General features: G+C 37.0%; 1 protein-coding gene across 5 annotated transcripts; it reads left to right on the top strand.

The window, feature by feature from the left end:
- The first annotated feature begins 1957 nt into the window (after positions 1-1957).
- On the top strand, positions 1958-5072 carry LOC115726032. Of its 5 annotated transcripts, none has more exons than XM_048285784.1 (3): positions 1958-2459; positions 2779-2871; positions 4725-5072. In XM_048285784.1, the coding sequence occupies exon 1, from the start codon at positions 2161-2163 to the stop codon at positions 2419-2421; it is 261 nt and encodes an 86-aa protein (XP_048141741.1). In that variant the 5' UTR covers positions 1958-2160; the 3' UTR covers positions 2422-2459; positions 2779-2871; positions 4725-5072. The 5 variants fall into 5 exon arrangements, with proteins under 5 accessions (XP_048141741.1, XP_048141743.1, XP_048141740.1 ...); XM_048285786.1 differs by lacking the exon at positions 4725-5072 and adding an exon at positions 4254-4584; XM_048285783.1 differs by having other exon boundaries at positions 1961-2459; positions 2762-2871; positions 4913-5072.
- Positions 5073-20092: the final 15020 nt, after the last annotated feature.

Here is a 20092-nt window from a genome sequence, read left to right as displayed (position 1 = left end):
TGATGGACCACATCAAGCCCGTCCAACCTAGTAATTTGCAACGATGACTGAGCCGGCACTTTATAGGATGTTGTCCCTCTTTTTCTCCGGGACTTTTGTGTTGGTCATGATCCAAATACACAGCCCCAATCTCATTTTCTTGCCTCGGGACGTCTTTTGCAAGAAATATGCTGGCAAATCCTCGACGTCTTTCAGTGTAAATTCATTTTAGGGATTTTTTTATTATTTATTTATCTGTGAAATCAAAAAAATAATAATTTATTATATATAAATATAAATCTAATATATAACGTGTCTCAACGATTCAAAATTCTCTATTTTTTTGAGAAATCATGTGCCGGCGTATAGTGTCGTGTCCCATGTCCTGTGTTATGTCGGTGCAACACAGGTGTATAGTCCTTAACGGTCAAAAGGAGCCTAAAGCAATTTTATTTTTTGGATAAGGATATCGAGAGTGCTAAAAATTGTGTCGGTATTGTGTCAATGGGGCACTTTAATTTTAGTTTCTTTTATGTGCATTGAAGTACCAAAATTCTGTCACCCTTTGTTGCATTGTCGGCAGGGAGGTTGGTGCTCACTCGGTGGTGGTCGTGCAATAGAGCTCGCTGCCATCGGGACGAGTGTAAGCTAACCCTTGTGATTGCCATTCGAGGGTCGGTCGACCCTCGCTCGATGCTAGCGAGCTTTGTCAAGGCTGCCACTAAGCGCGGCCCTTGCCCTGTTCGATGGCCAATCATCATCGCCGTGACCTCGAGTTGAATCCCCAACCATGTCCGAGACCCGTGCTGCCCTCTTTCGTGTCCCACTCCACTTCAATATTTTTCTCAATTTTTTTGTTCTCTTATTTTTTTTTAAAAAAAATTATACAAATTCTTTTATGATATGGCGTCATCAGCATTATTTACACAAAATATACTAAAAAATTAATATAAAAAAATTTGCAATACAGATTTCTCGTGCGTTAAAAGCCAACAATACGGCTTCTTTGAAAATATCTTTTTAAAAGCAATCAATTGTATCATTTGAAATAATTAATTAATTAATTTTTTTTTATTGTCGACAATAATTTATATCTGCAAAATTTCGTGGACGATGAAAATATTTTTTACTTATTCATATGACATAAAATGTCATTTTAAGAAAATATTTTTTAAATCGTTCATTTTCCCGAAATAAGTAGAGCATCTTATTGATATCATTTTCTTTAAGGAAAATTTCAAATAAGGGGCAAGGATGCAATCATTTTTCAGATAAGAGCTTGAAGTGATCTTTGTTTCAAAGAAGAGCTTGAAATGCGCTCTTCGTCTCAAATAAGGGCCTGAAGTGGCAATGAATATATCAAATAAGGGCCTGATCTTGCTGGCCAGGTGGCTAGCCGGCTAAATAATCCGATTGATCAAGGGTATTTCCGTCAAAATACAATTTTAATCTAATTTTCAGTCAAATTAATTAAAGATTTTAAAAAATGAAAGTGAAAAATGCGAAAGAAAAAGACAAAAATGCCCTTCGATTAGGCCCTTTTTTGATATAATGATGGCACTTTAGGTCTTTATTTGAGAGAACGAAGGCACTTCAACTCTTATTTGAAAATTTTCCTTGAAACAATATTTATTTCAAGCCTTTTTTGAGACAATGAAGACATTTTTGGCTCTTATTTAAAACAAATTAAGTTTGAGATCCTTATTTGAGAAAATAAATGGATTTTGAGTCTTTACGTGAAATTTTACCTTGTATTTATGTAATTTTGCCAATGTAGAAGGGAAGTCGCTAGCCTGATAGTTTGATGATACTGTCATTATTTCTGATCCCATGATATTCTAATTAATGGAGTGTGCTTTATGCAAAATAGACGGCAATGACGTGTGGATCTATAATAAAAAAATAAGTGATCGTGCTGAGAGTAACATTTTTCATGGTGAAGTCTATGACATACCCCAACGTCGGAAGGCCAAACGCAATGTGCCGACGTTGCCAATTGCACCGCTGTGAAGCTGCGCACCTGCGCGCAAGTAGGGGTCACGGGAACGGCTGTCTCCCCTCCGCCGTCGCGGTCCTCCGAAACGCCGTCGTTCCCTGCGCGAGTGCGCGATTTTGCGTTTTCCAGCTGTATCCCTCGGACCACCCACGCGCCACCTCGGTCCTCCACAGAAAAGGCATGCCATGGATGCTCGCGGGTGCGAGCGGCTGCACCGCGCGCTCATCGAGTGCCACCGCCGCGTCCCGTCTGATCTCGCCCGCGCTTCGGCGTGCCGGCACCTGAACAGCGCCCTAGCGCAGTGCCTGGTGTCCGAGGTCTGCCCCGACGAGTCGGAGGCCGTCCGCAGCCTCTGCGCCAGCGGCGGGACCGACCTCAAGCGTTCCCAGTGCCGGCAAGCGCAGCTGGATCTCTCCGTCTGTCTCGCTTCCCATCAACGCGATTGATCCTCCTCGAGAACCTTAGATACCGCGATTTCCTCCGGGTGATTTCCCCTTTCAGAATTCACTTCCTCTGTTGCGTTCCTCATCGACTTCACCCTCTAGTGCGATTCTGCGTTTGTGTATCTTGATCATGGTTGTTGTTATGATCCCATTGTCTTCGGTCAATCATTCAATTTTAGTTGGAGTTCTGTGGAATTGATATGATGCGTGTGCTTATTAGTGGGTTGAACGCAGGCCTTTTGGGACTTGTAGTCTGTCTTTCTCTCCATGAATTGCTGCTTGCTTTCATGTTTGTTTTGAGCTAAAGGCCGTCAATGGTCGAGTACTGATTCCTTCTTACCAGTCACTTAAAACCTGCAGATAGAGCAAAGCAGTCTGGCAGGGTGACTGATTAGTGGGGATCTTCCTATGGTCCCATGAAGGTTGCGTTTCAGGCTCCTAGTGGACCTTCGGGTTAGTACTTTACATCTTGAGCATCATTGCTTCACCATGATCAATAACATTTTTCTCCTCTACGAATGAGTATTTGTGTAACTTCAACGAAGGCATTTGAGGACGCATTATGATTTCATTGTTTGGCTCTCCATGGAATGATCAAACTTCCCCTGATTGGTGATGTACTGTAAAATGTGCGCACATAAGTTGCCTAGTGGGGATCATTGCACTTATGTTGTGCTGTCAAAAGATTAGAAAGAGGGCGAATCAAAAGGGTGATATTGCCTTGTTGGAATGTGGCATCATTTTTGAGTCTATAAACATTGTCCTGGTTTTATACTTGCGTTGGTCAATGCATATTATTAGTGGATGTAAAGTTTTAGTCTACAGGCCTCGTATGTTGTGTTCTGACGTCGGGAAGTTACCTCCCATCTGGAAACAGAAGAGATGCACAGTTCCATGGATGCTATGCGCAGTGTGGATTCTGCAGAAAATTTCAGTTTCTCATCTATGAACAGTGTCGATGAACAGGCACAAAGTTGACTGAGGAATCAAGTTTGCCCTATGGCCTGCCTGAAGATTCCTTGACAGTTTTAGTTGTCTAAGAACATGTAACAACTTTGACTTCCTTGGCTGCTGGAGACAGCTTTGACGAGTTATTTGACACGACCAGTGCATTTGCTTTCCATGATGCAGCCATTGCACATGTTCTATCGCTTTTTTGTTCTCCTCACCTTTCTTTTCTCCTTAGCCAGTATGAAAGAGCAATGAAGGAATAGCTAAATAAAAATTAACATGTGAAGTTTCTGCCTGAATTAAATGAAGTACTGTCCTGGATCACCCTAGTTGAATCTCTGGCAACTTGGCGAAGTCCTCTTGCACACTGTTGGTCAGTACCGTGATCACCAAATTGGAAAGCATTTATATCACCACAACTTAGATGCTCATTAGACCCTAGAGAGAATCTTGGAAACTAGAAATTCCACTCACTTTTTGTTCTCACACAGTGTGCTCAGCAATAAAAAGTTTTGCTTTAATATTGTTACTTTTCTTCATTGTGTACATCCTGTTAATCTTTTTTGTCTCCTTTCACCTGTGATTGCTACAGCCTCTGCTGGTAGATGCATTCAGTAATACATGTTTTAGAAGTGTTGTGGCGGATTAGTGTGCAGTACCATCCGCATTGGAGATATTGATAATTCAACATTCTTGACATAATTTCGAGTTTGTTTAATAACTCAACGATTATTAAGGATTTTGGAAGTAAGGCTTCTAAGATTAGTTAAAATAGGAACTCTTCTAATTTACGAACGGCGAAGAGTAATGGTGGACCAGCACCTGTTGATGACTTATCTAAAATCTAATTTGCAAAATTCTGATTCTACTGGTGCCTCTGTCAGACACTACTGTGGAGTTGCAAACAATAAGGCAGGAGTCTCATCATTAGGAGTTGGGCTAGACAGGCATCCACTCTTCAATTGATTGTAATTTTACCGTATTTATGGAACTTAAAACTGTTCAGTTAGACATGGATACTGCTATAGTGAACTCTTGAAAGTTTTCATGCATATCCATGATAGGACATCACACCTTTTTTTAACTAGGAACTGTGTTTTCGAGTCTGCACGATTGGTATTAGCCTGCTTTTTCCTCTTTGTAGCCTTCGAAAATGCACAAGATAATATTTCCTTGAGGAACTAGCTTGCAAAGTATGCTTAGTAATTTCTGGAAGCCAGTGTCATCACTAGTCCACCAATTTCTCTCTTTAATTGCAGGTTTCTAAGTAATTCTTTATGTAGTCATTTTGGAGTGTTCACTCTGAGTTTCTCTCTTTGACTAAATGCTTGTTCCTTTGAATTGCGACATTGCAGATTGTACGAGTGAGAGGAACTGAAGCCATATTGTCCATTACACTGCTTCTGGCAGCCCGCCTTTCAATCTTTTATGAAGGAATATTGCATGCATATTTCTTGGGGAGGTTGCCTTTGATTTTGCACCGTATTTTCCCTTGTATATATGGATCTCTAGTTTGATCTTTAGTCTTATGGTGGGTGAGTAGGTTGACTTGCATACTTCCAGCAAACAGGTGTAAACTAGATTAACGTCTTACTTGGGGGATGCAGTTCTCACATCATAGGTGCTGAGAAGGCATGTGCGACACTTGCTCTAATGACCAGTTTCAACTTGCACCGAAGGATCGTGTTCGATCCTGTGTCAAATGATGCTTCGGAGTTATCTCTACTCTTTTTTTGGATTTAATCTTCTAATGTACTTTCTAGACAACATGTAATTTGTCCCAAGAGTGCAAGAAAGCGTGCGGTTGCATCAAATAGGGCAGGAGACTGTCAATGGCACAACAGGTAAAACAACAATTCATCAATGTCTGTTCAGCTGAAATTCCTCTGCATAGTTGAGAGCTCTTCTATGTCAATCTGCCAAAAGATCTGGATTTTCCATATTTTTTCCCTAATCTCTTTACCGGTCTGCCGCAAGTCTTTCCCTATTCTTTTGGATGATCTCTGCTATTGAGTCGTGTCTTCTCATCTGAGTGTGCGAAAGCCAATGAGCTTCTCTCTCCCTTCATCCTATTGAAGATACTTATTGTGGAGTGCCATCCTTAAATGAGTGTCCCCAAACATCATCCAATGTAACATTCTCATTCCTGCTATTTGCTCCTTTGGCATATAACACATTGGGCCTTCACCCACAATTGCTTCGTGCCGTAGAACCATCAAAAACTTTTTTTTTTGGTAAAGGTAAGAAACCATCAATAACTTTATTGCCATTTGCTTTTTAAATATCATTTTAGAATGGAAAATTTTCAAATAAGGGTCTGAATTGCTTTCACTAATTTAAAGAAAGGCTTGACCAATATGTCATTTATATTTTCTATTTTTTTATTTTTCTCTTTTTCCCTTCCTTTTCTATTGGCCACAAGGGAGGGCTGCTCGAGACCGGCCATCGACAAGGGTTGGGGGGCCTTGCCTATGGCCGCCCATCGCTTGAGATCGGCTATCGGCGAAAAGGAAGGGAAAAAAAAGGAAAAAAAGAAAGAAAATAAAAAAGAAAAAAAATCAGAAAATGTAGACGACGAAAATATCCTTGGCCTTTTCCTTACCAAAAAAAAAAAAATATATATATATATATATATATATATATATATATATATATCCTTGGCCTTTCTTTGAAATAATAAGGATACTTTATGCTATTATTTAAAGTAAGGTCGACTTCAGGCCCTTACTTGAGAAAATGAGGGTGTTTCGTACCTTTGTCCGGAAATTTCCCTTCTAGAATCACAAAAAAGAATCACATGCTTTTTTCGACTTAGAACGTTGGATGTGTATCCATGATATTTCTACTAGCCGATTTCCACCGGCGGAGGACGCAGTACAAAATCCTTTCATCTTTCTCGCAGACTCATGATATTTCCCGTGAATTCTCGTGATGAGTAGATTGTTTGCAATTTCTATTCCTTAAGTCGATCTCCTTAATATGAACTCAAAAAACTATTTCTCCGCAATCTTTGCATTTTCGCCTGAACTTCACGTTTCCCACAACATTATCATACGGTTTATCAACTTAATCCCTCTTTGCGAGTGTCGGTACAAGTTTTCGAATACAGTTCTTGGGTTCCCTCAAGCTACAGTTGACAAAAATAATTTGAGGCATGGAGCTTGCAGGAGACAAGTCTACCAGATCAAAGGAGACGAAAAACTGCGGGAGACAGATATCAGGAAAGGCTCATCCCTTTCCTTTTCAAGGCTCTTTTCTCTTTTTATCTGTTGGGGGGGGTGCTGCTTTGTGGGGTCTGGTGTTTCGTGGACTTTGGAAAAATCGCTCAGCGTGCTTTTCTACAGCTAAAAAAAATCCAGTTTTGGCTGAAAATACACTACGAAATATCTGCTCAAAAGTTGCTGCTGCCATGGGTCCAAAAAAGTTTTGTTTCGCTGCGGGAAGTTCTCATAATCTATGTTAGAATGTGGTTTAAACTCCCTTGCAATAAGAAAGCACGTGAATCCCACTCCACGCTAAACGGACGGGAATCTCAAGAGGGTAGTTTGGACAACAATGGAGAAACCAAATCGAATAGGCCTATCGGCATCTTTAATATCCGGCGTTTGCTCTCTCGAGAGGAGAATTCTTTTCTCCGGCGAACACATCTTTAATTCGATTGATTACTCCTCCTTTTCTTTCTCGATATTAAAGTCCACAATTCGAACCCTTGACATCACTCTCCTTTCAGCTAAAAGACGTGTGGCACAGCAACTGCTTTTTTGGCACATATTTAATTAGAGAATTCAACGGTAAGATCGTGCAATGACATGATGGTTGAAAAGATGGGGATAAAGGTGATGTGATTGAGGACAAGGTCGAGATAACATAGAGTGAGAGAGAAGAGAGAGACTGCTTGGACGTCTCCCATTAGAATGATGACAGAGGGTGAAGTAAAGGTTGCAATGATTGCAGATGATTGGGAGGGTCTAAAGCTTTTCCAAGTTAGGCTTTTGTTGGCCACGTAAATTTATCATCTATTATCATCTTTAAATTTTAATTTAATGCGTAATATCGTTTTTAAGTGTTTTAATCTGTACAATATTATTCATAAATTATATATATTTATTTTAGTCTTTGAACTGTATAAAAATATTCAATGTCGTCTTTTCATTAAATTAAGTGGATGGATGACATAAAAAAATTTCATACAGTTCAAGAGCTAAATTGAATATTTATTAAAAGTCTAGGGACCACATTAAAAAAAGTAAAATTTCAAGAAAGACATTGCATATGGAGTTAAAGTTTATGGACCATATTGAATAAATATAAAAGTCAATAATCACATTATATATTATGTCAAAGTTTAAAAACTATTTGTTTCATTCACTATTTTTTTCATCCCATGCGTCACAACCCTACAATATTGCACTCTAGATGAACGCCCATCTTGGTGTAGAAGATGATATCTCTTCAAGCTAGTCATGAAGGCACTTCACTGTTCTGCTTGACCTAAGTTAGTAGTTTCTTTGGGTCATCATGCACTTCCGATGTGAAAAGTTAGTCCATCAAATAGAGGTGGTCGCGTGATTGAATTACATTCATCCACGCTTGTCCGACGACGATTTCAATTCGACCTCTGAAAATTTGAGTAGAAAGCTCTGGCATCAAATGTCGGTTCTAGATGTAAAATCAAGAGAGGGGTGAATCGAACGTGACATAACCAAGTATAGACTTTTAGTGTGAGTGCAATTTTTTTTTTTTTTAACACTTCAAAACTATAGACTTTAAAAATTATGCAGGCAGTTGTGTCAGTGCAACAATAGAAGCAATCCATGCAAGTATACGCAATAATGAATAGAGACAGGAATAAATAGGATCGAGACAACATTGCTAGCGGTTTGGCTTTGATTGTGCCTACTCCACTCTCTAAACTCTAGCAGTCTAATTGGGGCTTATCCACTTGCATTAACAAGTATTACGAATTGATTTCGCATGGGACTTGTTTCTCCTGCATTCCTGCGTTGGTGCTTAAAAAAAATGAAAAAATTACTAAAAAAAGTCCTAAACCTATCGTAATTATATCAATCCAATTCTACACCTTTAATTGGCATTAAAGTAAAAGATTTAGGACTCAAATGATAAAAAAAAAAATTAGGATTGGTTTGGTTCAATTTCAATAAGTTCATGATTTTTTTTTATATAATTCTCCCCAAAAAAATAAGTCTTTTTCTTTTTGCCAGTACCCCACAACAGCACTAGAGCTCTCACCCCATCTCCACTGATCCCACAGTGGATTTGCAGATCTCTTTGTCAAACACTGAGACAAAATTACAACATCATGCGTTTGCAAAACTGATAGCTTTCTGCAAGCACTTATCACAACCTTTTTTATTTTTTATTTTTTACTTTTAATTTTTTATCTCTCTCACACTAACGAGGGTTTACAAATGACTGGGTGAATCTCCTTCACATTATTTGTCTTTGAAGGCTCCCCCTTTGCGCTCTCCTTCTTCTTTCTTTTCTCAACACTGGGTATTAACATTGAACCCTTCTCCTTGGGCTCATACTAGCTCCTTCTCGCAGCTTTTCTCTTAGAACAAATCTTTTTCTTTTACTATATCTATCTTTCATCATCTCCATCACCAATATGAACAATCTCATGGACATTAACATTCATAAGTTTTGAACCATCCATACTCGAAGATGGGGCGACACCCCCCATCCATCCACAGTAGGCATCCTGGGCGTCGTCTCCTTTCCAATCTCCAAGTTGATCATTTGGTCCTATTTCATTTCGTCAGGGATTTGTGTCCCCTCATATTCGAAAATGTTGGAATTGATTTTGCCAACAAAGGGAAAATCAATAATTGCCTTTAATGTATTAATTGATTGCAATCAAGGGATTTTATTTCCTATTCCATAAGTGAGAAGATTGCATATTGCATATTCTCTCAATTGAACGTAGGTCGTTCATAAGAGGAAAAAAAAAAGAGAAACTCTCTCAAAAAATTCTAAGTTAAAACTCTCTCGAAGAATGATTGATCGGTGGATCCGGAGAGTTTTCTGTCTTGTATTTTGGGGTTTTTAATTTGTGGCTATCAATGTATGTTCATTAATCGTGATATATTTCTCCGATCGGTGATTCAAGATAATTCTTAGGCTTGTAATTTAGTGTAATCCGCTGTGTATATGTACATATACGTTATTGGGATATGTTCCCTTTATTGGTATCATAGCATAATCATTCTTGTTTCTTGATTGTATTGTGTTTTGTCATTAATTCGAGTGTAAAAAACTTTTTTTTGTCGATACTGTTCATGATTCGTTTGTCATTTTCTATGCAATAAAAATGATTTTTTAAACACACAATGGAACAGGCTCGGAGAGACGAGAAAATTTGAGTGGTTGCCCATCGCTAGGTGACATTGGTAGAGGTCGAACGCGTGCCACGTGTGGTGACGGGATCGGGTTCCCCGAGGCAGCGATGAAACGTTGCCTTTTCGTGTAATTTCGCTCGGTGAAAATGGAATATGAGTATACCATTAGATTTGTATCGACAAGACGAGTGTTTTGAGGGGTTGACTACCACCAGAGGCCGCTGGAGGAGGTCGTAAGCCCCGCACGCGCCGAAGTGGTTCGGTGCGCGTGGGCTTTACGCGCCCACGTGCGCGGCACATGCACATACCTTAGACTCGGTTTCGACTATCCCAAAACCAGTTCAGCTTATTCTAGACCAGGCGTAGGGTACCTAAACCCTTTCCGTCCTGTTCCGACCCGGTTAATCCCTAAACTTTCCGAAAGTTGCAATTTCGTCTTCGAATTTTCAAGAAATTGCTTTTTGACCAACGTTGACCTCGTTGATCGACCGTTGACTAGTCAATGTAGAAGGTTTGACCGACGTGTGGAGGCACGCATGAGCTCTGTTGGGGGGCATGTGAGGTACCATTGTGTTCATTTTTGGATTATCTAAACTATGGTATAGATATTGTACATTTTTGATGCATTTAAAGTTGTGAAAATACATATAAAGCTCATGATACACATATTTTGGGGCGCTTTTCGAGTATTTTTACATGTATATCTCTATCTTTTTGAAAAATACAGAATATATATCACATGTGGATAGCTACATAGAGATTGTGTAGAGCATATTTTGTCGGTAGCATGTATAAAGTTTCGTGTACTTGCTATTTATTTATTGTATTTCATGATTTGAGTATAATTTGATGATTGAATTATTTGTATATTAGCTCAAATCATGTCATGCAATTTTATTATTACAAGATGAGGAGATCATTTTTTAATTTATGATCTTTATTCGAGTGGGGAGTTCTAGAAAGTTTTAGTAACTTTAATGAACTCAATTTTACATAAATGATTATATTAATGGTAATTGCAAATGAGGATTCTTAGACGATGTTTGAGAACATAGTGAACTTTCGAATCCGAGACCTTATATGAAATTATTCATTAATGTAATTAGTTAGTGTAAAATAGATGCATAAATGTTAGGCATTAATAGTTCATGAATACATGTCTATAGAACTTCGTATTCGGATACAATGGCTACAGCATTTTAGAATATTATAGCCGAGCTAAACAAAGGAGAGCATTTGAATGGCGAAAATTATGAAAATTGGACTATGAGAATCCAAGATGGGCTAGAAAAGCAAAAAGCACTAGAAGCTCTTAACCTAGTTATGGAAGAACCCGACAATGAGAATATTGGACAATATAGAAGGGAAAGAAAGGCATTTGCTGCATGGAAAAAAATGAGCTTTATTACTCACATTATGTTGTTGAGCAACGTGGAAAATGATTTCATGCGTGAGTTCAGGTATTTATGAAAATGGTTAATACTATGAAAAACCCTAAACTGGTACGCTTGTGACAAATTTACCCCAAACTATTTTTTTAATCACAAAAAATCTCACACTGGTACACATATAATAAATTTACTCCAAACTATTTTTTTGACCACCAAAAACCATAAACTGGTATATCTGTGATAAATTTACACTACATTAATCTTTTAATCACGAAATACCCCAAACCGGTACATCTATGACAAATTTATCCTCTATTAAATTGAGTTAATATCACGAAAAATTCTAAATTGATAAACCTGTGAGAAATAGAGGGTAAAAAACCTAAATTGATATACCCATCAACTGTCACATGTCATTCAATTCAGCAATTTAACGTATAAATTTAACGAAAAATAACGGAGGGTAAATTTGTCACGGGGATACTAATTTAGAGTAAATATGTCACAAAAGTACCAATTTGGGATTTTTTGTGGTTAAAAAATTAGTTTGGGATAAATTTGTCATAGGTATACCAGTTTAGGTTTTTCGTGGTATTAATCTTTATGAAAATGCCAAAGTCAAGTGGGAGGTATTAAAAACTAAGTTTGGTTGGACATTGGTCACCAACTTAAGATAGATCAGTATAAGGTTTGACACTTATATGTCGCCTCATAGACAGAATATGAAATAACTTTTGTGGCCTATGTCAAACATGATAAGTGAATTGTAAGATGTGAGCCACATTTTGACCGATGAACAGCTAGTGCAAGCAGTAATCTATTCTTTATCTCATAGTTATGTGCATATGAAAATTCTCTTGATCCACAATAAAAAGTAAAGACTTTTGCGGATGCTATGCATTGTCTTGAACTAGAGGTGGATCGCCTTCCGGCAGCTAAATTAGAAATTAACATGGCAATTGAGCCTTAAAGTTTATGTTTTTATGTGATCGTAACATCAAAAAGAAAGTCTAAATTTTCCATGGAAGCAAGCCGAGGTTGCTCTGCTTCGTAGACAAGGTCCGTACTTGACTTACGAGCTTGTGTAGTACTCCCCCTATCTCTAAAGAGGCTTCTGCAAATCCAAGAAAAAAAAAATGTTTGTTATGCTTAATATCTTTAGTTTGATCTTGGACGAGAACGAGACAGAGGGGGTTCTCTATGGAGCATTTAAATTGGCCCTTTCTGTTGGAATATCACCCTCGAGGGAAGACATTGCTTGTGAGCCCTTTACCCTTCTCGCTCGGTGTTTGCAACGGCCCATGATCCAAGGGACCCGCAAGTAGCATAATTCTTTTACGCTATTAGCAGGATTTGTTTCTATATTCCCCTCTTCATTCTCTATAGGTTCCAAACCTTTCTTCAACATAGGTGACAAGGAGCGATGCGCCGGACGTAAGCGTCGGGGTGGGTTCGAGAAGTGGAAGAGCAAGGGAACATATTCTTTAGGATAGAAATCGAAGTTTAATCGACATGGAAAGGAAAGTGTCCTTTCAAGAAAAATATCTCAAAGGTGAAATGTTTTAACCACGGCAATAAGGATTACTTTGATCATGATTGTGGTGAGCCAAAGAAGTTAGAAACCATTTATGCACTCGAGAGTGTTACTTATGTCTCCGGTTCGGTTTTCATAACTGAATTTCATCTTTTGTGGATTGTAGACTTAGGGGCCGCAGACCATATAACGAAAGATAGAAATGCCTTCGTGGTATTTCAATGAGTTCTACATGGAGCAAAATCAATAAATGTGGAAAACAATTCTTGAGTGGAAGTTAAATGGATTGGCACCTACCAATTCAATATGCGTGGTGGCCGCCCATTCCTACATGATATATTATATGATCCAAAAACTCAACGGGATTTAGTTTCTGTGTTTGGATTAGTTAAATTTGGTTTCAGTTTGAACTTTCATAATGATGGTGATGACTCGTCGTTGGGAACAAGTAATTATGGTTATGGATATTTTATGAATAGTTTCATTGTGCTGATTGTTTAGTGCAATAATGTGAATGTTAGTTATTTCCTATTTACATCTTCCGTAATGATGTGAATATATGGCATGATAGGTTAGGTTATATTGGCTAATAGCAAATATTTAGATAAGCCAAAGAGGGCCTATTGGGCAATATTGAAAAAGTCAATTTGCCTTTTTGTGAGCATTGCTTGGCGGGATAAACAATGAGGAAATCATTTGAAAAAGGAACAAGAGTTGAATTTCCTTTGTATTTGATCCATTCGGACATATGTGGTTCAATGAATGTGAGAGCAATGCATGAGGCTGTTTATTTCAGCACATTTATAGATGATCACACTCAATTCGGACATGTTATTTTGATTTCTCATAAATCTAAGGCATGAGTTGCTTTGAAATTTTTTTGAACTTTTAGAAAATCAATTTAAAAAAATTAAGATCCAATCAAGGCCGAGAAAATCTATTTGATCAATTTAGATGTTTATGTGATGAAAAACGAGTAAAAGACAGTTGACTATTCCAACGATTGCTCAATAGAATGGAGTTGCAAAGAGAAGAAATGGGTCCCAATGGAAATGGTTGGGGGTGTGATAGCACATGTTAATTCTTTTTTTGTCGAAAGCACAAAGCTAATTTGCCTATCACCTTTTGAGGTAAAGCTTTGTTGATTCCTATCTAGACACTTAACCATGTGTCTTCTAAATCGATTACTTACACTCCATATAAGTTGTGGTCGGGTCGAAAAAAAGATTTGAGATTTCATATACCTTAGGGATGCGCATCCTATACACATGAGTCCTCCTACGGGCATGAGAAATTGGGCTCAAGAGGCAAAAATAGTCCATTCATGAGATACTGAGGGCACTTGAAAGGGTAAATGAGTTATAGGTGAGCAAGAAACTGGGATATAACTGAATTTGAATCACAAGATGTTATATTCTTAGTGAATGAATTTCCGAAAAAGAGCTAGATAGGCAAAGACTATTATCTGTTTGAAATCTTGGACAGTGATAATGATTTTACTAGGACATTTCATCCAAGTGGGAGCAATGTGAGAAGTGAGAAATTTGTTTCAAACCAATCTCAATTGCAACCATTTGATGTGAAGATGTCATCGTTATCTAATCCGAGTATGAGTATAATAGAGAATGATGTACTAAGTGTACGATCTCCAATACGGCGAATAAGTAGCCAAGTGGGAGCGTAATGGAGCATGATGTACTAAGTGTACAATCTCCAATTTGGTGAACAAGTCGCAAAAGCGTTCTTCGTCGACTCGTTGACTTTTAGTTATTAAAGGTGAAGCTTTCATGGTCACTTCACAAAAAGAGAATGAGCCAAGGAATGTAAATGAAGCTCTGATTTGCCCCGATAAGGAAAAAGAGATACAAGCAATGATAGAAGATATGGAGTCAATTAGATCAAATCAAGTTTGGAAATCGGTTGATTTTTTGAACGGATGTAAAACCATTGGGAACAAGTGGGATCTCAAAATAAAGCGTAAAGGCGATGGCTCGATTGAGAGATATAAGACTCGCCTTGTGGTGAAATGGTATAATCAATTAGAAGGAATTGATTATGAAGAGGTTTTTTCTCCCGTAGTGCGATTTACCTCAATTCACTTTATTCTAGCAATAGTGATTAGTATGGATCTTGAATTACATTAAATGGATGTCAAGACTACAATTCTCAATGGAGAATTAAAAGAAGAAATTCATATGAAATAATCGGTTAGGTTTGTTATAGAAAGCCAAGAACAAAAAGTATGTTGACTTTTAATATGCCCCTATATGCCTTGGTTAATACAAGGGATAATAAATGGAAATCGAAATAACCTAAGGTTTCCATAACTATATCACATGCATTCAAAATTATTTTAAAAAAATCTCACATGACTTGTGCAATACAGGAAACTTACCTTGATTGGGAATAACCAAGGGCACTTAACAAGCGAGGCCAGGATGGCCGATAAGGCTCGATAGACAGCCGATGGATTGGAAGTATGCCGATTCGACAATGCAACCCAGCAGTAGAACTTTCTCGAAAACTAGTGATTGGCATAGTGAAGAGAGCACTGAGCAGTGTTTGGTTAGCGATTGCGCGAGGGATACAAGTATTGTGGACGTAATAGAGGACCTCCTAGAAGCCGTGAAGCTACTGGACTATCACCGAAGATTGATGGGGATAGCTGGGTGCTTGCCGAGACTTGTAGGCATTGTTAGGAGCTTGTCGGTGCTGCTGGGCAGTGGTGACTATTGAGAAAAACCTATATTTGATTTTGAAGTTGACAAAACAATCAATATTATCTAATATCTAAGTTAATGCAATGAAATACTTATTTTACATATTGTCTTTATTACACTTAAAAGATGAATGGTATATAGGAATTAATCATGTAAGTTAAACTCATACTCTGTTTGTGGAGTTTAGACGCTAAAGCATAAATTCAGGCTTTGAGGAAGTATTTTAGATGCAACAACCAGATTATTGTGAGACAAAATCAAGACGTTAATGTTGAGATGTTATATTATCACAACGACTATCAATCATGAAGATTATTGAATGTCAATCAAGGTCGTGGATTAAAGAAGAAGGGGATTTATTACCAAAAGAAGAATTCTATCTTTAAGAAATCCATATCTTGAATGTATTGGCAATCAGATAAACTAGGGATTCTAATCTTATTTTTCAACGGTTACGAAATCCTTTGTATACAATATTCCAAACGAAAAGCTTGGAGAGTGATCCTCTGAAAACTTTGCAACGGCTAGTTTGAAGATTGAGGAGTATAAAAAGAGACATCAAGCCATAAGAGAGAACGGGAGTCTAGAATGAAAATTCTAAACACTATAATACTCAATCCATTCTTAATCCAAACACCGTAATACTTAGAGGTTCTTATCTATAGTGAGTGGGTATTCGATGAGAAGTCTTTTGACTCGGGAAAGATCACCAAGTTGTAACCTCCGAGATATTCACTAGTTAAATCCAATCAATTCACCGTCAACGTGAAAAAGTAGACGTAGGCTTGAACAAAACCGAATTACTATAAACTTTCTATGCAAATTCTCTATCCTTAAACTCTTTCTCATTATACTAGATAGTTGAATTGTGCATAGATAGACTCTGAAGTCATCTCAAATCTTGTTCTTGATCAAACTCTGAACTAAAATATGAGCTTGTTTATTTTAATTTCATATTATTTTCAAAATAAGTTTCAAAATCACCTGTTCACCCCCTCTAGGTGATAACTCTAGTCTCAACCATTGGTATCAGAGCTTGGTGCTCTTTATTTTCAAATGTTATTACTTCTGAGCTCACGATCTATTATGGCTAGCAATTTTGTTCTAGTCTTTGTAAATGGGCGAAGCAACACAAGACCTTCCTATTTTGATGGAAAAGAATACAATGCTTGGCAAAACTAATTCAAGGCCTTCACTGGATGCCAAGACACTCAAATATGGGATGTTATTCAAAGAGGAGTTGACCCAAATGCAAATATGTTCAGCAATAAACAAATAACAACACTCTTGTCACTACTTTTCCTGCAATAGAATTGGCGAAAAGAGACACTCTAGATGCCAAAGTTGTTTACTCATTCTATTGTGTTTTATCTCCTATTGAATATAAATGTGTTGCAAACTGTCTTTCATCAACAGCAAATTGGGATAAACTTCATGTGACTAATGAAGGAACAGATGAGTCAACGAAATCAAGATCAACATTCTTCTTGGTCAATATGAATCATTCAAGATGAAGCCAGATGAGCCTGTGAAAAAAACATCCATTCGAGAGATTTAAAGTATGCCATTATCCGTCGATGAGCTTATTGGGACTCTCCAATCATACGAAGATGAAAGAGTCAATGAAGAAGCCAACTCAAAAGGTAAGATAGCTATTACCTTAAAATCTTATATTGATTCTAATGTCTCAAACTCTGTGGACAAAGACGACAAGGAACTTGTACTCATGGTGAAAAAGTTTAGAAGAATGGCTAAAAGAGGCAGGAACTTTAATGGAAAAAGTGATTTCAAGCAGTATGATAAAAAAAAAAAAATCATACAATAGCAAAAAAAAAAGCAAAGACATAATTTGTTTTGAATGCAAAAAGAAAGGGCTCATCAAACCAAATTGCCCTCTTCTGCAAAAGAAAAGAAAGAGATGAGAAATCTAAAAAAGCTTTGAAGGGAAAAACTTGCAGTGATACAAAATGCAAGGAAAGTGATGAGGATTATTCAAACATCTGTTTGATGGCAAACTCAGACTCACATGAAAAAACTGAAGTAATCCATTCTAATATTCCTTTTGAAGTATCCGACTATATTAAGGAAATATGCTTAGACTATAAAATTGCTCTAAAGAAAATTTTAGAATTAAAAAGGGAGAATGCTCGGCTAAATCAACATGATACTTCCAAAAAGGTTAAAATCAATTTTTTGCAAAATGAGTTTGTTCAAATCAAAGACAAATTTGATTTGATTTCAAAGGAAAATGAATCTTTAAAAAAAAAGTGAATCTTTGAGAAAAGAAAACGTAACTTTGAAAAAGGAAATGTTAGATATAAATAAAAAGTTTTTCAGGGTTCGAAAACTCTTGAACATATTCTTTCTATACAAGCTCCAAACTATAACAAGTCCGGACTTGGTAGAAAAAGAAAGTGAATTAACAAATGAGTTTCCAAAAGCTAGAGACAGACTTAGAAAAAGATCTTCAAGATTTGCTTACAAAAATCATTTTCAAAAGCAATTTATATAGCATGCTGGTCAAAGTTTCTAAGTCCTCAAATTGTGGTGATTCAAATCACTATAGGAATTATTGTTTTAAATTTTGGAGACCTATTTGTGTTGATCTGAGATTGACAAAGACTTTTAACCCAAAAGAACCCAAACAATATTGGTACCAAAGAAAGCTTGCATGTTATCGACTTCTACATGTACCAAAAAGAAGAATAAATAAATAGTACCTAAGTAGTGGATGCTCAAGGAACATGATTGTAGATGTGAAAAGATTTATCAATTTGACAAAATTTGATGGTGGTAGTGTTTCTTTTGGTGGAAATAATGAAAGAATCATAGGAAAAAGGAACTGTGAAAATTTTCAATCTTATTATAAACGATGTGTCACTGGTTAAAGGGCTTAATTATAATCTAATTAGCATGAGTCAATTATGTGATATTGGATTTAAGATTTGCTTTCAGGAAGATGAATGCTCAGGAACCAGCAAGGACAACAAACAATCCTTTACCGGGTGAAGACATGATAACATGTATCTTCTTAACACAGGGTCTAAGGAGCTTAAATGTCTTGTATCCATTAAGGATGAATCCGAGCTCTGACATAAGAAGCTTGAACACATAAGTTACAAGCAAATTTCAAAGCTTTCTTCTAAAAAGCTTGTAAGAGGTCTTCCCAATGTGAAGTTTGAGAAAACAAAACTTTGATTGTTTGCACCCTTGGCAAATAGGTAATGAACTCATTCAAATCTATAAATCAAGTTGTTACTAATTGTTTCTTTGAGCTACTTCAAATGGATGTATTTGGACCTACTCGAAGCCAAAACATTGGATGTAAAAAGCATTGACTTGTAATAGTAGATGACTATATTAGATTTACTTGGGTATTCTTCCTTACTCATAAAAATGATGCATTTTCATATTTTGAAGTCTTTACAAAGAAAGTTCAAAGTGAAAAAGATTATTCATTTTCAAGCATTAAAACAGATCATGGGGAAGAATTTGAAAATCAAATTTTTTTAGACTTTTGTGACAAAAATGATTTTCAACACAACTTTTCTTCTCCTCATACACCTCAACAAAATGGAGAAATTCAAAGGAAGAATCATTTGTTGCAAGAAATGGCTCAATCCCTCCCGATTGAAAACAAAATTCCCTCTCACTTTTGGGCAGAAGCTATCTCAACTGCGTATCATATCATAAATCAAGTTTTTGTAAGATCATTGCTTGAGAAAACTTCCTATGAGCTTTACAAAGGTCGCAACCCAAGTATTTAATACTTGTATGTGTTTGGATGTAAATGTTTCATTCTTAAAAATTCAAATGATCATCCGGGTAAGTTTGATAAGAGATCATACAAAGGAATATTTCTTGGATACTCTACTTCAAGCAAAGCTTACAAGGTCTACAACAAGTCATCAAGAACGGTTGTAGAGTCAATGAATGTAAAGTTTGAAGAAGTAAAAGAAATTCAAAAGGATGGCAGGCTCTAAGGAAGTATTTCAGATGCAACAACCCAATTATTGTGAGACAAAATCAATTATTGTGAGAAAAAATCAAGATATTGATGTTGAGATATTATATTATCACAACGGCTAGCAAATCTTGTTGGATTTATTCTTAAAGACTATCAATCATGAAGATTGTTGAATGTCAATCAAGGACATGGATTAAGGAAGAAGATGATTTATTATCAAAAGAAGAATTCTATCTTTTGAAAATGCGGATCTTGATTGTATGGGCGAGTGGATCAACTGGGGATGTTAATCTTATTTCTCCATGGCTACAAAATCTTTCGTATACAATCTCGTCCAAATGGGAAGCTTGGAGAGTGATCCTATGAAGACCTTGTAATGGTTAGTTTGAAGGTGGAGGAGCATAAAAGGAGACCTTAAGGCTAAAGAGAGTATGAGAGTCCGTATCAAAATTTCAAAGTTCGAGAAAACTTCACTATTCTCAATTCATTCTTGATCAAAATACTATAATACTTAGAGGGTTCTTATCTAGAGTGAGTGAGTATTAGACGGAAAGTTTTTTGACTCAAGAATCGACACCAAGTTGTAACCTTTGAGCTATTTACTAGTGGAATACAACCGATTGGCTATTAGCGTGAAGAATTGGATGTAGGCCTGAACAAAATCAAACCACTATAAACTCTATGTGCAAATTTCTATCCTTAAACTCTTTGTCGGTATTCTAGATAGTTGAATTGTGCGCAGATAGATTCCG

Source organism: Rhodamnia argentea, chromosome 9 (assembly GCF_020921035.1).
Source record: "Rhodamnia argentea isolate NSW1041297 chromosome 9, ASM2092103v1, whole genome shotgun sequence".
Lineage (NCBI taxonomy): Eukaryota > Viridiplantae > Streptophyta > Magnoliopsida > Myrtales > Myrtaceae > Rhodamnia > Rhodamnia argentea.
Note: the sequence above shows the minus strand (reverse complement) of the source record. Positions and strands in the feature narration are given on the sequence as shown.